The sequence below is a fragment of the Rhinopithecus roxellana genome, chromosome 6 (genome assembly GCF_007565055.1).
Source record: "Rhinopithecus roxellana isolate Shanxi Qingling chromosome 6, ASM756505v1, whole genome shotgun sequence".
Classification (NCBI taxonomy): domain Eukaryota; kingdom Metazoa; phylum Chordata; class Mammalia; order Primates; family Cercopithecidae; genus Rhinopithecus; species Rhinopithecus roxellana.
The window spans coordinates 71063671-71082486 of NC_044554.1; the positions used below are offsets into that span (position 1 = coordinate 71063671).

General features: G+C 35.5%; 1 protein-coding gene across 4 annotated transcripts in view; it reads left to right on the forward strand.

Annotated features, from left to right (window-relative positions):
- The window catches only part of CADPS2 (calcium dependent secretion activator 2), a 602646-nt gene that overhangs the window by 409822 nt on the left and 174008 nt on the right, over positions 1-18816 (forward strand). For all 4 annotated transcript variants that reach the window (XM_030932945.1, XM_030932946.1, XM_030932947.1 and 1 more), the window contains exons 10-11: positions 12225-12333; positions 13363-13563. In XM_030932945.1, the coding sequence (XP_030788805.1) occupies positions 12225-12333; positions 13363-13563 (310 nt within the window). The remainder of the gene's footprint in view (positions 1-12224; positions 12334-13362; positions 13564-18816) is intronic.

Genomic DNA, 18816 nt, shown 5'->3' on the forward strand with positions numbered 1-18816 from the left:
GCAAAAACATGCCAAAATGTAAAGACCATCAATGCTAGGAAGAAACTGCATCAACTAATGAGCAAAATAACCAGCTAATATCACAATGGCAGGATCAAGTTCACACATATCAATATTAACCTTAAATGTAAATGGACTAAATAGTCCAATTAAAAGACACAGACTGGCAAATTGGATAAAGAGTCAAGACCCATCAGTTTGCTGTATTCAGGAGACCCATCTCACATGCAGAGACACACATAGCCTCAAAATAAAGGGATGGAGGAAGATCTACCAAGCAAATGGAGAACAAAAAAAAGCAGGGGTTGCAATCCTAGTTTCTGATAAAACAGACTTTAAACCATCAAAGATCAAATGAGACAAAGAAGGTCATTACATAATGGTAGAGGGATCAATTCAACAGGAAGAGCTAACTATCCTAAATATATATGCACCCAATACAGGAGCACCCAGATTCATAAAGCAAGTCCTCAGAGACTTACAAAGAGACTTAGACTCCCATACAATAATAATGGGAGACTTCAACACTCCACTGTCAACATTAGATAGATCAACAAGACAGAAAGTTAACAAGGATATCCAGGAATTGAACTCAACTCTGCACCAAGCAGACCTGATAGACATCTATAGAACTCTCCACCCCAAATCAACAGAATATACATTCTTCTCAGCACCGCATTGCATTTATTCCAAAATTGACCACATAGTTGGAAGTAAAGCACTCCTCAGCAAATGTAAAAGAACAGAAATTATAACAAACTGTCTCTTAGACCACAGTGCAATCAAACTAGAACTCAGGAGTAAGAAACTCAATCAAAACCGCTCAACTACATGGAAACTGAACAACCTGCTCCTGAATGACTACTGGGTACATAACGAAATGAAAGCAGAAATAAAGATGTTCTTTGAAACCAGTGAGAACAAAGATACAACATACCACAATCTCTGGGACACATTTAAACCATGTGTAGAGGGAAATTTATAGCACTAAATGCCCACAAGAGAAAGCAAGAAAGATCTAAAATTGACACCCTAACATCACAATTAAAAGAACTAGAGAAGCAAGAGCAAACATATTCAAAAGCTAGCAGAAGGCAAGAAATAACTAAGATCAGAGCAGAACTGAAGGAGATAGAGACACAAAAAACTCTCCAAAAAATCAATGAATCCAGGAGCTGGTTTTTTGAAAAGATCAACAAAATTGATAGACCGTTAGCAAGACTAGTAAAGAAGAAAAAAGAGAAGAATCAAATAGACGCAATAAAAAATGATAAAGGGGATATCACCACTGACCCCACAGAAATACAAACTACCATCAGAGAATACTATAAACACCTCTACACAAATAAACTAGAAAACCTAGAAGAAATGGATAATTTCCTGGGCATTTACACTCTCCCAAGACTAAACCAGGAAGAAGTTGAATCCCTGAATAGACCAATAGCAGGCTCTGAAATTGAGGCAATAATTAATAGCCTACCAACCAAAAAAAGTCCGGGACCAGACGGATTCACAGCCAAATTCTACCGGAGGTACAAGGAGGAGCTGGTACCATTCCTTCTGAAACGATTCCAATCAATAGAAAAAGGGGATCCTCCCTAACTCATTTTATGAGGCCAACATCATCCTGATACCAAAGCCTGGCACATACACAACAAAGAAAGAGAATTTTAGACCAATATCCCTGATGAACATTGATGCAAAAATCCTCAATAAAATACTGGCATACCGAATCCAGCAGCACATCAAAAAGCTTATCCACCATGATCAAGTGGGCTTCATCCCTGGGATGCAAGGCTGGTTCAACATACTCAAATCAATAAACGTAATCCAGCATATAAACAGAACCAAAGACAAAAACCACATGATTATCTCAATATATGCAGAAAAGGCCTTTGGCAAAATTCAACAGCCCTTCATGCTAAAAACTCTCAATAAATTCGGTATTGATGGAACATATCTCAAAATAATAAGAGCTATTTATGACAAACCCACAGCCAATATCATACTGAATGGGCAAAAACTGGAAACATTCCCTTTGAAAACTGGCACAAGACAGGGATGCTCTCTCTCACCACTTCTATTAACATAGTGTTGGAAGTTCTGGCTAGGGCAATCAGGCAAGAGAAAGAAATCAAGGGTATTCAGTTAGGAAAAGAAGAAGTCAACTTGTCCCTGTTTGCAGATGACATGATTGTATATTTAGAAAACCCCATCGTCTCAGCCCAAAATCTCCTTAAGCTGATAAGCAACTGCAGCAAAGTCTCAGGATACAAAATTAATGTGCAAAAATCACAAGCATTCTTATACACCAGTAACATACAAACAGAGAGCCAAATCATGAATGAAATTCCATTCACATTGCTTCAAAGAGAATAAAATACCTAGGAATCCAACTTACAAGGGATGTGAAGGACCTCTTCAAGGATAACTACTAACCACTGCTCAGTGAAATAAAAGAGGACACAAACAAATGGAAGAACATACCATGCTCATGAATAGGAAGAATCAATATCGTGAAAATGGCCATACTGCCCAAGGTAATTTACAGATTCAATGCCATCCCCATCAAGCTACCAATGAGTTTCTTCAGAGAATTGGAAAAAAACTGCTTTAAAATTCATATGGAACCAAAAAAGAGCCCGCATTGCCAAGACAATGCTAAGTCAAAAGAACAAAGCTGGAGGCATCATGCTACCTGATTTCAAACTATACTACAAGACTACAGTAACTAAAACAGCATGGTACTAGTACCAAAACAGAGCTATAGACCAATGGAACAGAACAGAGTCCTCAAAAATAATACCACACATCTACAGCCATCTGATCTTTGAGAAACCTGAGAGAAACAAGAAATGGGGAAAGGATTCCCTATTTAATAAATGGTGCTGGGAAAATTGGCCATCAGTAGAAAGCTGAAACTAGATCCTTTCCTTACTCTTTATACGAAAATTAATTCAAGATGGATTAGAGACTTAAATGTTACACCTAAAACCATAAAAACCCTAGAAGAAAACCTAGGTAATACCATTCAGGACATAGGCATGGGCAAGGACTTCATGTCTAAAACACCAAAAGCAACGGCAACAAAAGCCAAAATTGACAAATGGGATCTAATTAAACTAAAGAGCTTCTGCACAGCAAAAGAACTACCATCAGAGTGAACAGGCAACCTACAGAATGGGAGAAAATCTTTGCAATCTACTCATCTGACTAAGGGCTAATATCCAGAACCTACAAAGAACTCAAACAAATTTACAAGAAAAAAACAAACAACCCCATCAAAAACTGGGCAAAGGATATGAACAGACATTTCTCAAAAGAAGACATGCATACAGCCAACAGACACATGAAAAAATGCTCATCATTACTGGTCATCAGAGAAATGTAAATCAAAACCACAATGAGATACCATCTCACACCAGTTAGAATGGCAATCGTTAAAAAATCAGGAAACAGCAGGTGCTGGAGAGGATGTGGAGAAATAGGGACACTTTTACACTGTTGGTGGGATTGTAAACTAGTTCAATCAGTATGGAAAAGAGTATAGTGATTCCTCAAGGATCTAGAACTAGAAGTACCATATGACCCAGCCATCCCATTACTGGATATATACCCAAAGGATTATAAATCATGCTGCTATAAAGACATGTGCACACGTATGTTCATTGCGGCACTATTCACAATAGCAAAGACTTGGAATCAATCCAAATGTCCATCAGTGACAGACTGGATTAAGAAAATGTGGCAGATATACACCATGGAATACTATGCAGCCATAAAAAAGGATGAGTTCATGTCCTTTGTAGGGACATGTATGCAGCTGGAAACCATCATTCTCAGCAAACTATCGCAAGAACAGAAAACCAAACACGGCATGTTCTCACTCATAGGTGGGAATTGAACAATAAGATCACTTGGACTCTGGAAGGGGAACATCACACACCGGGGCCTATTATGGGGAGGGGGGAGGCGGGAGGGATGGCATTGAGAGTTATACCTGATATAAATGACGAGTTGATGCATGCTGACGAGTTGATGATAGGTGCAGCATACCAACATGGCACAAGTATACATATGTAACAAACCTGCATGTTGTGCACATGTACCCTAGAACTTAAAGTGTCATAAAAAAAAAAAAATGTTGCTTTTTCTTGGAAGACGAGCCCTTAAGCTAGGCTTTGTAGGATATCCAGAGATAACACTGTGTTGATTAGTAGCTCACAATCTAAAATTACAAAACTAAATTGATCATTTACACCACTAAGAATTTCAGCTATAAAGCTCTCACATACATAAATTATAAAATAATTGTATTTAAGGTGATGAAATTTATAAGCGGGTTCACAAATAAAATAATAACAAAAACGAAAAGAACAGTATGCAAAGTGAACCAGCAGATTTGGAAAAGAATCATATAGAACTTCCAGAACTTCAAAACACAGTCACTAAAATTAGAACCTCCACAGACAAGGTAAGCAGTAGATTAGACACATCCGAAGAGAAAATTTGTCATGTAATTAATGATGGAATATTGATTAGAATCTGAGAAAGTTGCCTAGAATTCATCATGAAGAAGTTAAAAAAATATACGTAGAGAAATTAAAAGATTTAATTTCTTTAAGAGGAAAGAAAGCTCCAAGATTATTTCTGATAGAATTTGAATAAAGACATTAAATAAAGGAAAAATGTGGCAAAGGCAACATTTGAATAGATGATAATGGGAAGATTTTTTAATTGATGTAGTCATGAATTAGTAAGAAATACAGTATTAACCATAACTCTTTAACTCCTAGAAATGTAATGATGGAAGTGCAAAATGACAAAGCTTAAGAGAACATGTAAGAACAATCATAAAGAAAAGGCAAATAGGCTGGGTATGGTGGTTCACTCCTGTAATCCCAGCACTTTGCAAGGCCGAGGTGGGCAGATCACTTGAGGTCAGGAGTTTGAGACCAGCCTAGCCAACATGGTGAACCCTCGTCTCTATTAAAAATACAAAAATTAGCCAGGCCTGGTGGCGAGCACCTGTAATCCCAGCTACTTGGGAAGCTGAAGTCACAAGAATGGCTTGAGGTGGAGGTTGCAGTGAGCCAAGATCGTGCCTTCCAACCTGGGCCACAAAGTGAGACATCTCAAAAAAAAAAAAAAAAAAAAAAAAAAAAAGTAGATAAATTACAAGAGGAGAACTGCAGTTGAACTTTCGTAAGTCTTTTCCACATGGATATCTAAGCCTTCTGACAATGGAATATCTTCAAAATTACTGATAGGGTTGCTGGGCTAAAACACTATATAAGTAACTATACCATTATGCCTGAGTAAGAACAAATTAAAGAGGTATTTTCAAATATTCAGATATTTCAAAAGGATATATTTTCAAATTAAAGGAAGAAAGAAATTGAACTCAGAATGATAGAGTGTGATTCAAGAAGCAGTCGTCAGCAAGAAAATGAATAAACTCAGGAGTAAATATAAATAAAAAATTGACTTGTTAAGATCATATATTTTAATAATGAATTTCTATTACTAAATGATAATATACTAAACATTACTAAAATAAGGTAGAACTAATATAATGAGGACTGACTTAACAGATGGGAATGGGTAATGGAAGTAAAGCACTCAAAGTTTCCTGGGTTCAGGAGGAGACTTAAAATCAAGATTTGAGGAATCAGTGAGAGAAAAGAAATATATAGTTTCTGTACTGTTGAGGAAATAGGGAGATTTTGTTAATGTTTAATAGAGACAGGGAATGAAAGAAAAAGAGGCATGGCAAATACAAAGGGCAAGATAAGATAATAGAAATACCTCTAAATATATCAGCATGTACAGCAAATATAGCTTATCTTTAAAATAAATCTTGTTAGAAGACTAGGTTTTTAGGGCTTTAAAAACCCCAATTGTTGTTCAAAGTGATCTAAAATATAACACAGAATAATTGAGACTGAAGAGATTTTTTTAAAAATTTACCAGATGCATTCTAACCACAAGAAAGATGGTATAGTTTTGTGACTGTACAAGAAGATAGACCTCAAGGCAAAAAGCAGTATCAGATTTTTAAAATACTCACTACATAAATATAAACTGAACAACTTACCAGGAAGACAGAATAGTCTGAGAAAGAAGTAACAATCTCAGGCATATGTATGAGATTATTTATCTTAAAAATGTATAAACACTTAAGAGAATTGCATGAAGAATCCAAAGAGGGATAATCTTGATAGGAAATTTTAACATTTCTCAATACTAGATACATCAGAAAAGAATATCAGATATAGAATATTTGACTAAAATCAGTAAATTTGACCTAATGGACATGAATAATCACTGAATAATAATTACAAGACATGCATTCTTTTAAGCAAAAAAAAATTATTAAAAAACTAGTCATGTGTTAAGCAGAACAAGTCTTAAAAAATACTAAGATTCAGAATTTTTCTGATCACGATGAAATTAATTTAAAAATCCAAAATATAACCACAAAGCCAAACTTAAAAACACACTTCTAAGTAGCTCCAATATAAAAAATAAATCCTAAAAAATGAGAAATATTTGGAGCTCATAAAAATGCTACTTGTGAGATGAGGTTAATATGAACTTAGAATAAACATAAATGCATATATTAAAAATGAATAAGCTAATTATATGAGTTTAAAAAAACAAGCAAGGCCAGGCATGGTGGCTTATACCATAATCCCAGCATTTTGGGAGGCCAAAGCAGGCGGATCACTGGAAGTCAGGACTTGAAGACCAGCCTGGCCAACAAACACGGTGAAACCTCGTCTGTACTAAAAACACAAACAAGTAGCCAGATATGGTGGGGCACACCTGTAATCCCAGCTACTCGGGAAGCTGAGTCCGGAGAATTGATTGAACCCAGGAGGCAGAGGTTGCAGTGAGCTGAGATTGTGCAGCTGCACTCCAGCTTGGGCTACACAGCAAGACTCTGTCTCAATGAATGAATGAATGAATGAATTTAATTAAAGAGATAAATCTCCCAAATGAAGAGATAAGAAAAATGGCAGAAATTAAGGAAATGAAAAACAACAGAGAGTATTAACAAAATGCAATAATATTTCTCGAAAACATTAAAAAGGTGAATAAATCTCTGGCAAAATTGATTATGGAAAAGGGTATAAAATGGCTAAATGATACATTCAAAAATGAGCAAATTATTTCATCAGGAAGGAAGACAAAACCCCCAAGTGACTAATAAACAGAAGAGAATATTCTTAGTCCTACTGGCAATAAGAATTGTAAACTCAAATAATAGTGAAATGCTACTTCCCACCCATCAAAGTTGGCAAAAAATACAAAGATTCAAAATACCAAGCTTGGCAAAGATGTATTAATATTATATCTGGTACTCATATACTACAGGTATATATAGTAGGCACAAATTGGAAAGCAGCTAGGCAACATTCAGTAAAGATGAAGATCTGCACGCTCTACAACCTAGCAGTTCCACTCCTTGATGTGTTACTAGAGAAGCTCTCACACGTGTGAGCAAGAAGACAAGATATACAAGAATGTCCATCATGGCATTGTTTGTAAGGACAACAAGTGAAAGAAAGTGCAGGTCATCACTAGGATAGTGGTTAAAGTGTGACAATTCAACTAACAATATTTATATCAAGATGGTTAAGCATCAGAAACATTTAACTTTTGGAGAAGAAAGTTGCAGAAGAATATATGTGATATATTCATATGAAGTTTGGAAACATGCAAAAAGTACTTGATGTTGTTTATCAATTTTCTTATATGTGGTACACATTTCAAAACGTCATGGAAATAATATAATAAACAGAAAAATCAGCATGGTGTTTGAGAAGAGAAAGAAAATTGTCTTGGGTGAGTATACATAGGCATTAATTGTATCTGTCCTTTTTAAAAAACATACTCTTTTTTTTAATTTTTTTTTATTTATTTTTTATTTTTTTATTATACTTTAAGTTCTAGGGTACATGTGCATAACGTGCAGGTTTGTTACATATGTATACTTATGCCATGTTGGTGTGCTGCACCCATCAACTCGTCAACACCCATCAATTCATCATTTATATCATGTATAACTCCCCAATGCAATCCCTCCCTCCTCCCCCCTCCCCCCTCCCCATGATAGGCCCCAGTGCGTGATGTTCCCCTTCCCGAGTCCAAGTGATCTCATTGTTCAGTTCCCACCTATGAGTGAGAACATGCGGTGTTTGGTTTTCTCTTCTTGTGATAGTTTGCTAAGAATGATGGTTTCCAGCTGCATCCATGTCCCTACAAAGGACGCAAACTCATCCTTTTTTATGGCTGCATAGTATTCCATGGTGTATATGTGCCACATTTTCTTAATCCAGTCTGTCACAGATGGAAATTTGGGTTGATTCCAAGTCTTTGCTATTGTGAAAAAACATACTCTTTAAAGCATATGTATCTCTAAGAAATTACCATTCAACAAAGCTGAATGATGAATATATACATGTTAGTGTATTATTTTACTTTTCTTTATGTTGGAGATATTTCATAATATTTTAAAGATAATCCTGTGTAAAATAGCTTTATGAAAGAATAGTGGAACTTTGAACTAAGTTATTTTTCTAGAGTAAGAGAATGGACTTCTTTTTAGAACAAATACAATTGGACTGTTATTGTTTACCTCTCAACACCCCCACTTCCAACCCCTTAACCCTCACCCCTAAAAACACCCACACAATTATGCCTTTTAACACAAGGAAACTGAAACCTTTAAGTGATTTAAAAAAAAAAAAAAAAAAAAAAAAAACCCTTATAGGAGCAACTGATTTTCATTTGTAAACCTTAAACATATATGCAAGGGAAAAAGTAAATTTATTGGCAGTCTGTGAGATGAGGAAAGACACAAGGAAAATTTAATGTAGCAAGAACCGCAAGTATCACAAGATATTGGCCTCAATCTCCCCCATTAAGGCTTAATGTTTTTATTTTTCAAAATAGAAATAACTTTATTCTTTTTCTGATTTAAAATAATGTATATTCTTTTAAAAAACTCCACACTGAAAAATAAAATAACCTATCATTTCACCATCCTGTAATAATCACTGTAAATATTTTAATATATTTTTTGATTCATATATATAATGTTTGCCAATAGAATCACACTCTACATTTTTGCTTTTAAATTGCTGTTTATGTTATATCTTGGAAATGTTATATCTTAGGTTCCCATGTTAAGAAAAAAATCAGTCACATCTCTTTTAATGGCTCATAGTATTATCCTGTATAGTCATGCCATGATATATTTTAACCAAACTGCTTATATGCAACACTGCAGTGAACACAATGCATATACATCTTTGAGTACTTCTCCATTTGTTTCCTTGAGATACGTTCCTTGCTGGACCAAAGGAATGCATAAAAATTAGTAAGACTTTTCGTACTGTATCAGTAAGAGTTTTCCAGAAAGGCCAGCAGGCTGGAACTCCAGCAGAAGCTGATGCCGCAGTGTTGAGGCAAAAGTGTCTTCTCTTTTCAGAAAACCTTAGTTTTTGCTCTTAGAGCCTTCAGCTGCTTGTATGAGACCCACCCACATATCGAAGATAATCTCCTGTACTTAAAGTCAACTGATTATAGATGTTCACCATTTCTACAAAATACCTTCTCAGCCACATTTAAATTAGTGTTTGATTAAATAACTGGATACTATAGCCTAGTCGTGTTAACACATTAAAAAAGTGGATAAACTTCTGACAAAATTGATCATAGAAAAGGGTACAAATGATGAAATGATACATTAGAAAATGAGCAAACTACTTGATCAGGAATCTCACAGAAAAGAAAACTTCAAATGTTTATCGAATATAAGGGAAAATTCTCAGTCGTATTGTAATGGGAACTCAAATAACAGTGAGAGCATTTCCCATTCATCAAAATTGGCAAAAAGGAAAAAAAAAAAAAAAAAAGAACATAACCACACTTGGCAAAAATGTGCTACATCTTTGTACCTATGTACTGTGATGTACGTAAAGCATAAGTATATCACAGAACCTGTTGCCAGATGACCTTCCAGAAAGGCCGCACTAGTTTTGATTTGGTCCACACACTGTGTACTGGTAACCATTTTCATTTTTGCTAATCTAATCAGTATATTTTCTAATGAAGTATTATATTTGTGTTACTTTTCAGTTTTAAATCCACAATTTGTCCTGCAACTTAGCAGTCTCTAACATAGTAATTTTCACAATGACTTACACCTTTTACTTTGTACAAGCGCAGAGATGAGCAGAGAAAAAGAGCTCTGCTTTTCTCTGAATAGGAAATATATTTTCTCCTTTTAAAAGTAACAATGTTGATCTCTGCATCTTACACCTGTCATTACCTCAAACCTGTCTTTCTGGCCTCAGGTACAGAGAGTTGATGTGAAAATAAAAAAGAGCAGTCATCAGTTTACCCATTTTTCTACCATGTGTTCTGAGTTTTCCCTGTTGGTTTATAGTTCTTTATATTTCTGATGTGAGTTATTGATTGAATATATGCTTTGCATACGTCTTCTCTTAGTCCGTTGCTTTGCCTTTTTTACTTTCTTCATGATACCCTTTAAATGAAGAGAATTCCTTGATTTTAATGTAGCCCATATTTTCTGTTTTTCATAATTAGTTTATTATGGGGTCCTATTGAAGTAATCACTGTCTATTGAAAGGTACTATGTTTCCTTAGTTTCATTTTATATTTAAAAACAGAAAAAGGAAATAGTTAACATTAACCAAGCCCAGGTAACAGAGAGAGACCCTGTCTCTACAAATAATTTTTAAAAATTAACTGGGCATGGTAGCATGCACCTGTGGTCCAGCTATTCAGGAGGCTGAGTGGGAGGATCAGTGGGTCCCCAAGGGTGGAGGCTGCAATGAGCCATAATCATGCCACTCTCCTGCAGCCTGGGTGACAATGTGAGACCCTGTCTCAAGAAAAAAAAAAAATACACTAACAAAACTATTTTTCATGGACTCTGTGTTGTAGGATATTTTGCAATTTAGATGCATATCCACCAAACAGCCTTTTCTCCTGCTGGAAACAGAACCTCCCTCTATCTCTGTTGGGGGACCTTGTAAGAGCCTGCCTGTTGTAGCACGTAATGTTCTTTGCTGCATACATGAGCTCTTGACCCAATCTGGGCTAATGAAACGTTCCCCATTTACAGTATTTTGCTCAAATATGGCCTTGTGATCCAAGCAGACACACTCAGGGAGGTGACTTGAGAGCAGCTATGGTTCTGGTAAGACTTTAGCACAAGGAAATGAGGCCAATTCCAAAAGACAAGAAGAATTAAGAGGCAGAGCACATCTTGGCAATGTTGTCACTGGCTGCCCAAAATTTACTCCATCCTGGCCCTGCCTGAGGTTTTCATTATGTGGCCACTAAATTCTCAACTTTTAATGAGATTTTTTTTTTTAATTTTTGTATTTTATTATTTATTAGTTTTTTCTTTTTCTTTTTTTTGAGACGTAGTCTTGCTCTGTCACCCAGGCTGGGGTGCAATGGCGCGATCTCGGCTCACTACAACCTCTGCCTCCCAGGTTCTAGCAATTCTCCTACCTCAGCCTCCCAAGTTGCTGGGACTACTGGTGTGTGCCAACACTCCTGGCTCATTTTTTGTATTCTTAATAGAGATGGGGTTTCACCATGTTAGACAAGATGGTCTCAATCTCCTGACCTCGTGATCTGCCTGCCTCAGCATCCCAAAGTGCTGGGATTACAGGCGTGAGATTTTTTTTTACTTTGTTAAAAGTCTTGATATAAATATGCTTGAAAACGTGGTCCCGTGTTTATGTAAATCTAGGACTACTCCTAATCTTACTCTTGGAGATTTATAGCCTATGTTAGCATATTAAAAATCATAAGAAACTATGAAGTAAAAGAAGGCTATTTATCTTCTTAATAGGCTAGTAATCCCAAACATATCAACATGAATACTTATTTATGGTGCTTATATTAATGTCTTATAGAAACTTGAGCAGCAAATCATTGTTTTGGGGAATACTGGATCTTAGGCATAGAAGAACCAACAAATGCAAGCTGACAAACGAAAGATGCTTTAATCTCTGAGCTAGGTTTTGAAAAATGCTCAAATTTAATAATTTCTGTGCAAATTATGTTATATTTTTAATTGGGAAAAGAGTATTTTGATAAAGAAAAAACCAAAAGTTAAATTTGATAAATTTAATGTGACCAATCTATAAACTTCTTTTTTTTTTCTCGAGCAGGTTAGCCAATATACCTTTGCTATGTGCAGTTACAGAGAAAAAAAGTCTGAACCACAAGAATTAATGCAACTTGAAGGCTATACTGTGGATTATACCGATCCCCACCCAGGTAAATCTTAATTGAATCACTTTCCCTGCCATGTGTGTATGCATGGAATTCTTATAAATATCCTGTGTCTGTTCTAAAATTTAAACCCCTCTCGATGAATAGGGTGCATATTTCACTTATATATCTGGGCAAGACTTTACTGAGATTCAAATTATCTCTTTTGGAGTGCTTTTATTCTTAACCATATTTCATCATATTTATTATTATTTTGGCATGAAGTTGAGATGTGTAAAAGTCACTGTAATTGAATAATTCTATGAGATAGAACAATGTTTTCAGAAACTTCTTTGCTGGAAAGCAAAAGTTATAGCAGAAATAGACAAAGAAATGGCAAATGAATTATTATATTGTAACTACTAATTTTCTCTCCAACAATACATTTTTGTACTTCTCTCTCTCCCTTCATGTTAATACTGGAAAGAGTACTAGACACCTGATATTTTTAAAATTGAATGAATGAATATTAATGACAATATCTAAGATCAAGAAATGCAGACATTAATAAACATAATGATTGAACATTGGTGAATAGACATTAAGAAATAGAAATTTATGACCATATTAACTAATTGTTCACTTAAAATGCAAAATATTATCTTCTGTGAAAGAATTTTATAAAAGATAAAATACATGCAATATGAAATATCATTTTTGTCTCAATCATTATATGTTTTTCCCACGTATAGAATGGCAAATATGCCGACAGATAAAACTTCTTTCTCTGGCATGAAACATCAGATTGTGCTATGCATTTCCATGGAGTGTGTTTATATATCTTGTAGAATGCTGCTGTGTCGTGGACTGTTTCCCTAGGTTATTTTTTATTTCTGAGGTGATATGGGAGCTTAAGCCTTTTTGTTATTTTCTTCAAATCTTGGATTGTGGATTTGATCCTTTAAGCTAAATATTGTTTAAAATATTTAACTGTTAATATCAAATCCATTCTTTTCCATGAGGTCAGTTAGTGAATGAGACTAAAATCTGCCAATCTTATAAATTTTTAATGATGTCTTTTTGTTCCCTCCACAGGCCTTCAGGGTGGTCGTATGTTCTTTAATGCTGTTAAAGAAGGAGATACTGTAATCTTTGCTAGTGATGATGAACAGGACAGAATATTATGGGTTCAAGCCATGTATAGAGCCACAGGTCAATCATATAAACCAGTTCCTGCAATTCAAACCCAGAAACTGAATCCTAAAGGAGGAACTCTCCATGCAGATGCTCAGCCTTGTAAGTTTTGTTAAAAAATAATTTGATTATCAATTAATAGCTTTAATAAGATATAAAATTGAAGCAAATTTGTTCAGTATTATAGTTTACATCATTAATTGATTCCTAATTAAATGAAAGTAGTTCATATTAGTAGTCATATAATCACTTACCTAATTTTTCACGTAAATCTGGAGTAAATGGTACATGTGGTTTCCAATCATAGATTTGTCAAGCATTAGGGTATTTCTAGAAATCTCAAGAGCACATAAGAAAATTCTCCGAAATTTCTCAAAGGAAAATTTATTTTAGTTTATTATGATTTTGACTTAAGTCTCCTATAGACATGGAAAAAATATTGCAAAATCAAATTTGCTTTGATACGATTTCAGAATACCAAAATGATGAACCATTACCTTCTAGAGTTGTTCTTAATAACCCAGAAGGATAATAGGTCTATTTTTTTTTTGTTGTAGATTGATACAAATAATAAGTCATAAAGCCAACATTTTTTCCCCTCGTGCCTTAAAGACATGTCAATTTTGAATGCTAACTTAAGTTGTAAAGAGCTAAATTTTTTATTTTAAATGACTAATGTTTAATAATTATGGAATGATGGTCAAAACATCTTCAAACATAGCTTTGCTAATCACTAAACCAAGTGTTTTAACTTGTTATACTCCTTTACAAAGCTTATCCTGTTTTACCTGTAATAAATATTTGTCTTTAACTGTCAGCTCAACTTGTGGTTTTTTTATTCTTGAGATTCTTCTCAAAGGGAATAACATCTTGACATGCATTATTTTCTTCTGCTTTTAATGTATCAAGTAACTATTCTCTTTTCTTTTCAGATACCCTTCAGTATCATTTCTGGGCATCCTAAACAAAGGCACTTTAGTTCAAATAATTAAATGTGAACCATGAGCTTTTTCTTTATTTTAGAAACCACAGACCATACTCATAGGTTATCGTAATTAGTTTGGGGCACATTTTTTATATGTAGTGAAAACTATTTAGGAATATTATATATTAATTTTTTCACTGATTTAAAATTTCTTCTTTAAAATTAGTAGCATTGTCATCTTAAAAGGTAAAATAAAATAAAAAGAGCACATTCTGATGTTTTCACTGTATTTAAAAATTTAACTCGCTGCTTCTGCCTTCCTCTCACCCTGCAGGTAATATGCATAGAGCATGGCACAGCAGATAAGAGTGTTTCATCAGAGCTAAGGTGTACAGAAATGTCTTTATTTTTCTACAGTTGAGCATATCTGAAATTTTAATTTCTAATGTTGCCAAAAAACTTTAACTCACCAGTTCAAAACAACTGAGTCACAGATTAAAATTCAATTAATTCAAGATTCTTCACCCCACTCTTCTTCCGTGTGATCCATAGTAAATTAAGTTTCAGAGGGGATTATATAAAACTGTGATATAATTGAATGTAGCATCTAGTCTAAAACTGTTCTCTGTTCACATGGCCTTAGGCATGACTTCTGTCACTGGTTTCATTACTTACGTGCTGGTGTGCACTGCTCATCACCATGGACCTGCCAGGGCACCTGGTAATGAAGTCCACATAGTTTGTGTCCTCCTTGGATCAACTCCAGACACCTATGAATTCCTTACATCATATTCATCAGATTCTCGCCACAGTGGTACATAGTAACTTGTTGGGTATTCCCCAGCTATGCACAGGGGTGCTCACTCAGGCATTTCTCTCGCAGCACAGCTCTTATCCATTGCTTCTTTCCTACTTCAAGTGCCAGATTGGACATTTATCCCTGGGCTGTGCCTGCACTGGGCATCAAAGTATAAGATTCCCTCAACCCTAGGTCGAACTTTCTTCCTCTGGAGCTCTGTTCATTGCTCACCCCCAACACAACATTAACTCAAGTCAAATCTCTCCCCAAAACCATTTTCTTCCATCCAGCTGATCTACTTTTTTTCCCTCCTAGTTTTGATTCTTCTTGTTGAAAACCAAGTTTTTATAAATTTGTTTCTTTCTACTCCATAGGCCAATCTCTGTCCCTTCCCCTGTAAGCTACAGTTCTACAGCATTTAATGTGAATTTCCTGTGTTTTTCATTTTACAAATTTGTATTTTGTATATGTGCATTTAGCGTCAATCTCATAAATGGTTTCATATTCTTTGTCATATTCAGTCTTACTGTTTTTGTTCATCTCTATGCTTTTAAAATTCGTCCATGTTTTTATGAATACATCTAATCTCATTCTTCTGATTACTGCATACCATGTAAGTGGGCTTCTGTCTTATGTTACCTAGTCTACAGCACATTTTATTTCTATTCACTCCTCCAGAGATGGAAATGTAGAATGCCTCCAAATCCATACCTATGTTCAGTTGTCCCAGCCATGACTATGAAATATCCTTTCATTTATTCAAATCTAAGTCCTTTACATTTTAATCCTTTTCCATAGAGCTGTTTTTATTCTTGGTTAAGCTAATTTCTAAGCCTTTCATACTTTCATTGCTATTGCATCTTATAATTTTATTATATTTTCTAGTTGACTATTGCTTATCTAGAGAAATGCTATTTTCATGTGCTTTTTTGCTATCCATATTTATTCTTTGGCTATGTATCTCTGCACACACCTTGCCTAATTTGTCATTAGGCTATTATTGGGTTTTGAGAGGTGTTTACACAGGCATGCCTTGGAGATATTGTGGGTTCAGTTCCAGACCACTGCAATAAAATGAATATCTCAGTAAAGTGAGTCATACAGATTATTTGGTTTCCCAGTGTGTATAAAAGTTAAATTTGGCTGGCACAGTGGCTCAAGCCTGTAATCCCAGCACTTTGGGAGGTCGATGTCGGGGGAATCTCTTCAGTTCAGGAGTTCAAGACCAGACTGGGCAACATGGTGAAACCCTGTATCTACAAAAAATACAAAATTAGCTGGGCATAGTGGTAGGTGACTGTAGTCCCAGCACTTGGGAGGCTGAAGCAGGAGAATCGCTTGAACCCGAGAGGTAGAGGTTGCAGTGAAATAGCGCCTCTGCACTCCAGCCTGGGTGATAGAGTGAAACGCTGTCTCAAAAATAAAAAAGTTATGTTTACACTACACTGTCGTGTATTAAGCATGCACTAGCATCATGTCTAAAACATAATTTTAAAATTCTTTATTGCTAAAAATACTAACAATCACCTGAGGATTATAATATTTTTGCTGGTAGAGGGTCTTGCCTCAACATTGATGGCTGCTGACTGATCAGGTTGGTGGTTGTTGAAGGTTAGGGTGGATGTGGCAATGTCTTAAAATAAGACAAGGATGAAGTTTGCTGCAGTGACTGATTCTTCCTTTCACAAAAGATTTTCCTGTAGCATGCGATGCTGTTTGCTATCATTTTGCCCAAAGTAGAACTTTTTTGAAAATTGGAGTCAATCCTCTAAAACTTTACCTCTGCTTCATGAACTAAGTTTATGTAATATCCTAAATCCTTTGTTGTCCTTTCAACAATGTTCACAGCATCTTCACCAGAAGTAGATTCCATCTCAAAAACCACTTCCTTTGCTTCACCCAAAGGAACCAACTTCTTATCTGTTCAAGTTTTATCATGAGATTGTAGCAATTCAGTCACATCTTCAGGCTCCACTTTTAATTCTGGTTCTTTTGATGTTTTCATGACATCTGCAGTGACTTCCTCCACTCAAGTCTTCAGTCCCTTAAAGGTATCCCCAAGGGTAGGAATCAACTTCCTCCAAACTCCTGTAAATGTTGATATTTTTACCCCCTCCAAAGAATCACAAATGTTCTTAATGGCATTTGGAATGGTGAATCCTTTCCAGGTTTTCAATTTACTTTTCCCAGATGGCTCATAGGAATCACTATCTTTGGCAGCTATAGCCTTTTAAAATGTATTTCTTAAATAATAAGACTTGAAAGTTGAAATTACTCCTTGATCTGTGGGCTGCAGAATGGATGTTGGGTTAGCAAGCATGAAAACAACATTAATCTCCATGTACATCTCCAGCAGAGCTCTTGAGTAACTGGATGCAGTGTCAGTGAGCAATAATACTTCGAACAGATTCTTTTTTTCTAGCATCGGGCCTCGACAGTGGACTTAAAATATTCAGTAAACTGTGCTGTAAACACATGCACCATCATCTGGGCTTGTTCTTTCAGTTATAGAGCACAGACAGGGTTGATGTAGCATAGTTTTTAAGGGCTCTGGGATTTTCAAGATGGTTAATAAATATTGGCTTCAACTTAAAGTCACCAGTTGCATTAGCCACTAACAAGGGAGCCTGTACTTTGAAGCTTTGAAGCCAAGCATTGACTTCTCTCTAATTGTGAAAGTCCTAGATGAGCATCTTCTTCCAATAGAAGATTATTTTGTCTACACTAAAAATCTGTTATTTAGCATAGCTAACTTCATCAATGATCTTAGCTGGATCTTTTGGATAACTTGCTGCCATTTCTGCATCAACCCTTGCTGTTTCACCTTGCACTTTCATGTGATAGAGATGGCTTATTTTCCTTAGCCCTCGTGAGCTGACCTCTGCTGGCTTGACAGCTTGCAGAGGCTTCTTCACCTCTCTCAGCCTTCGTAGAATCGAAGAAAGGCAGGCCCTTACTCTGTTATTAGGCTTTCGTTAAAGGGAATATTGTGGCTGATTTGATCTATCCGGATCATTCAAACTTTCTTCATATCAGCAATAAGGCTGTTTTTGCTTTCTTATTGTTTGTGTGTTCACTGGAGTAGCAATTTTAATTTACTTCAACAACTTTTCCTTTGCATTCACAACTTGGCTACTTGATGCAAAAGGCCTAGCTTTCAGCCTGTCTTGGCTTTTGACATGCCTTGTTCACTAAGCATGATCATTTGTAGCTTTTAAATTTAAAGTGAGGGAGACGGGATTCTTCCATTCATTTGAACAGTTAGAGATCATTCTGGGTTATTAGTTAGCCTAATTTTAATATTGTTGTGTCTTAAGAAATAAGGAGACCCAAGAAAAGGAAGACAGATGGGGAACAGTCAGAACAGATATAACATTTATTAAGTTTACCATCTTATATGGGTGTAGTTTGTGGCACCCCAAAACAATTACAATAACATCAAAGATCACTTTTCACAGATGACCATAATAGATATACTAATAATGAAAAAGTTGGAAATACTGTGAGAATTACCATAATGTAAAACAGAGTCATAAAATGAGCATGTGTTGTTAGAAAAGTGGCACCATAGACTTGCTTGACACAGGGTTGCCACAAACTTTCAATTTATGAAAAACACATCTGCAAAGCA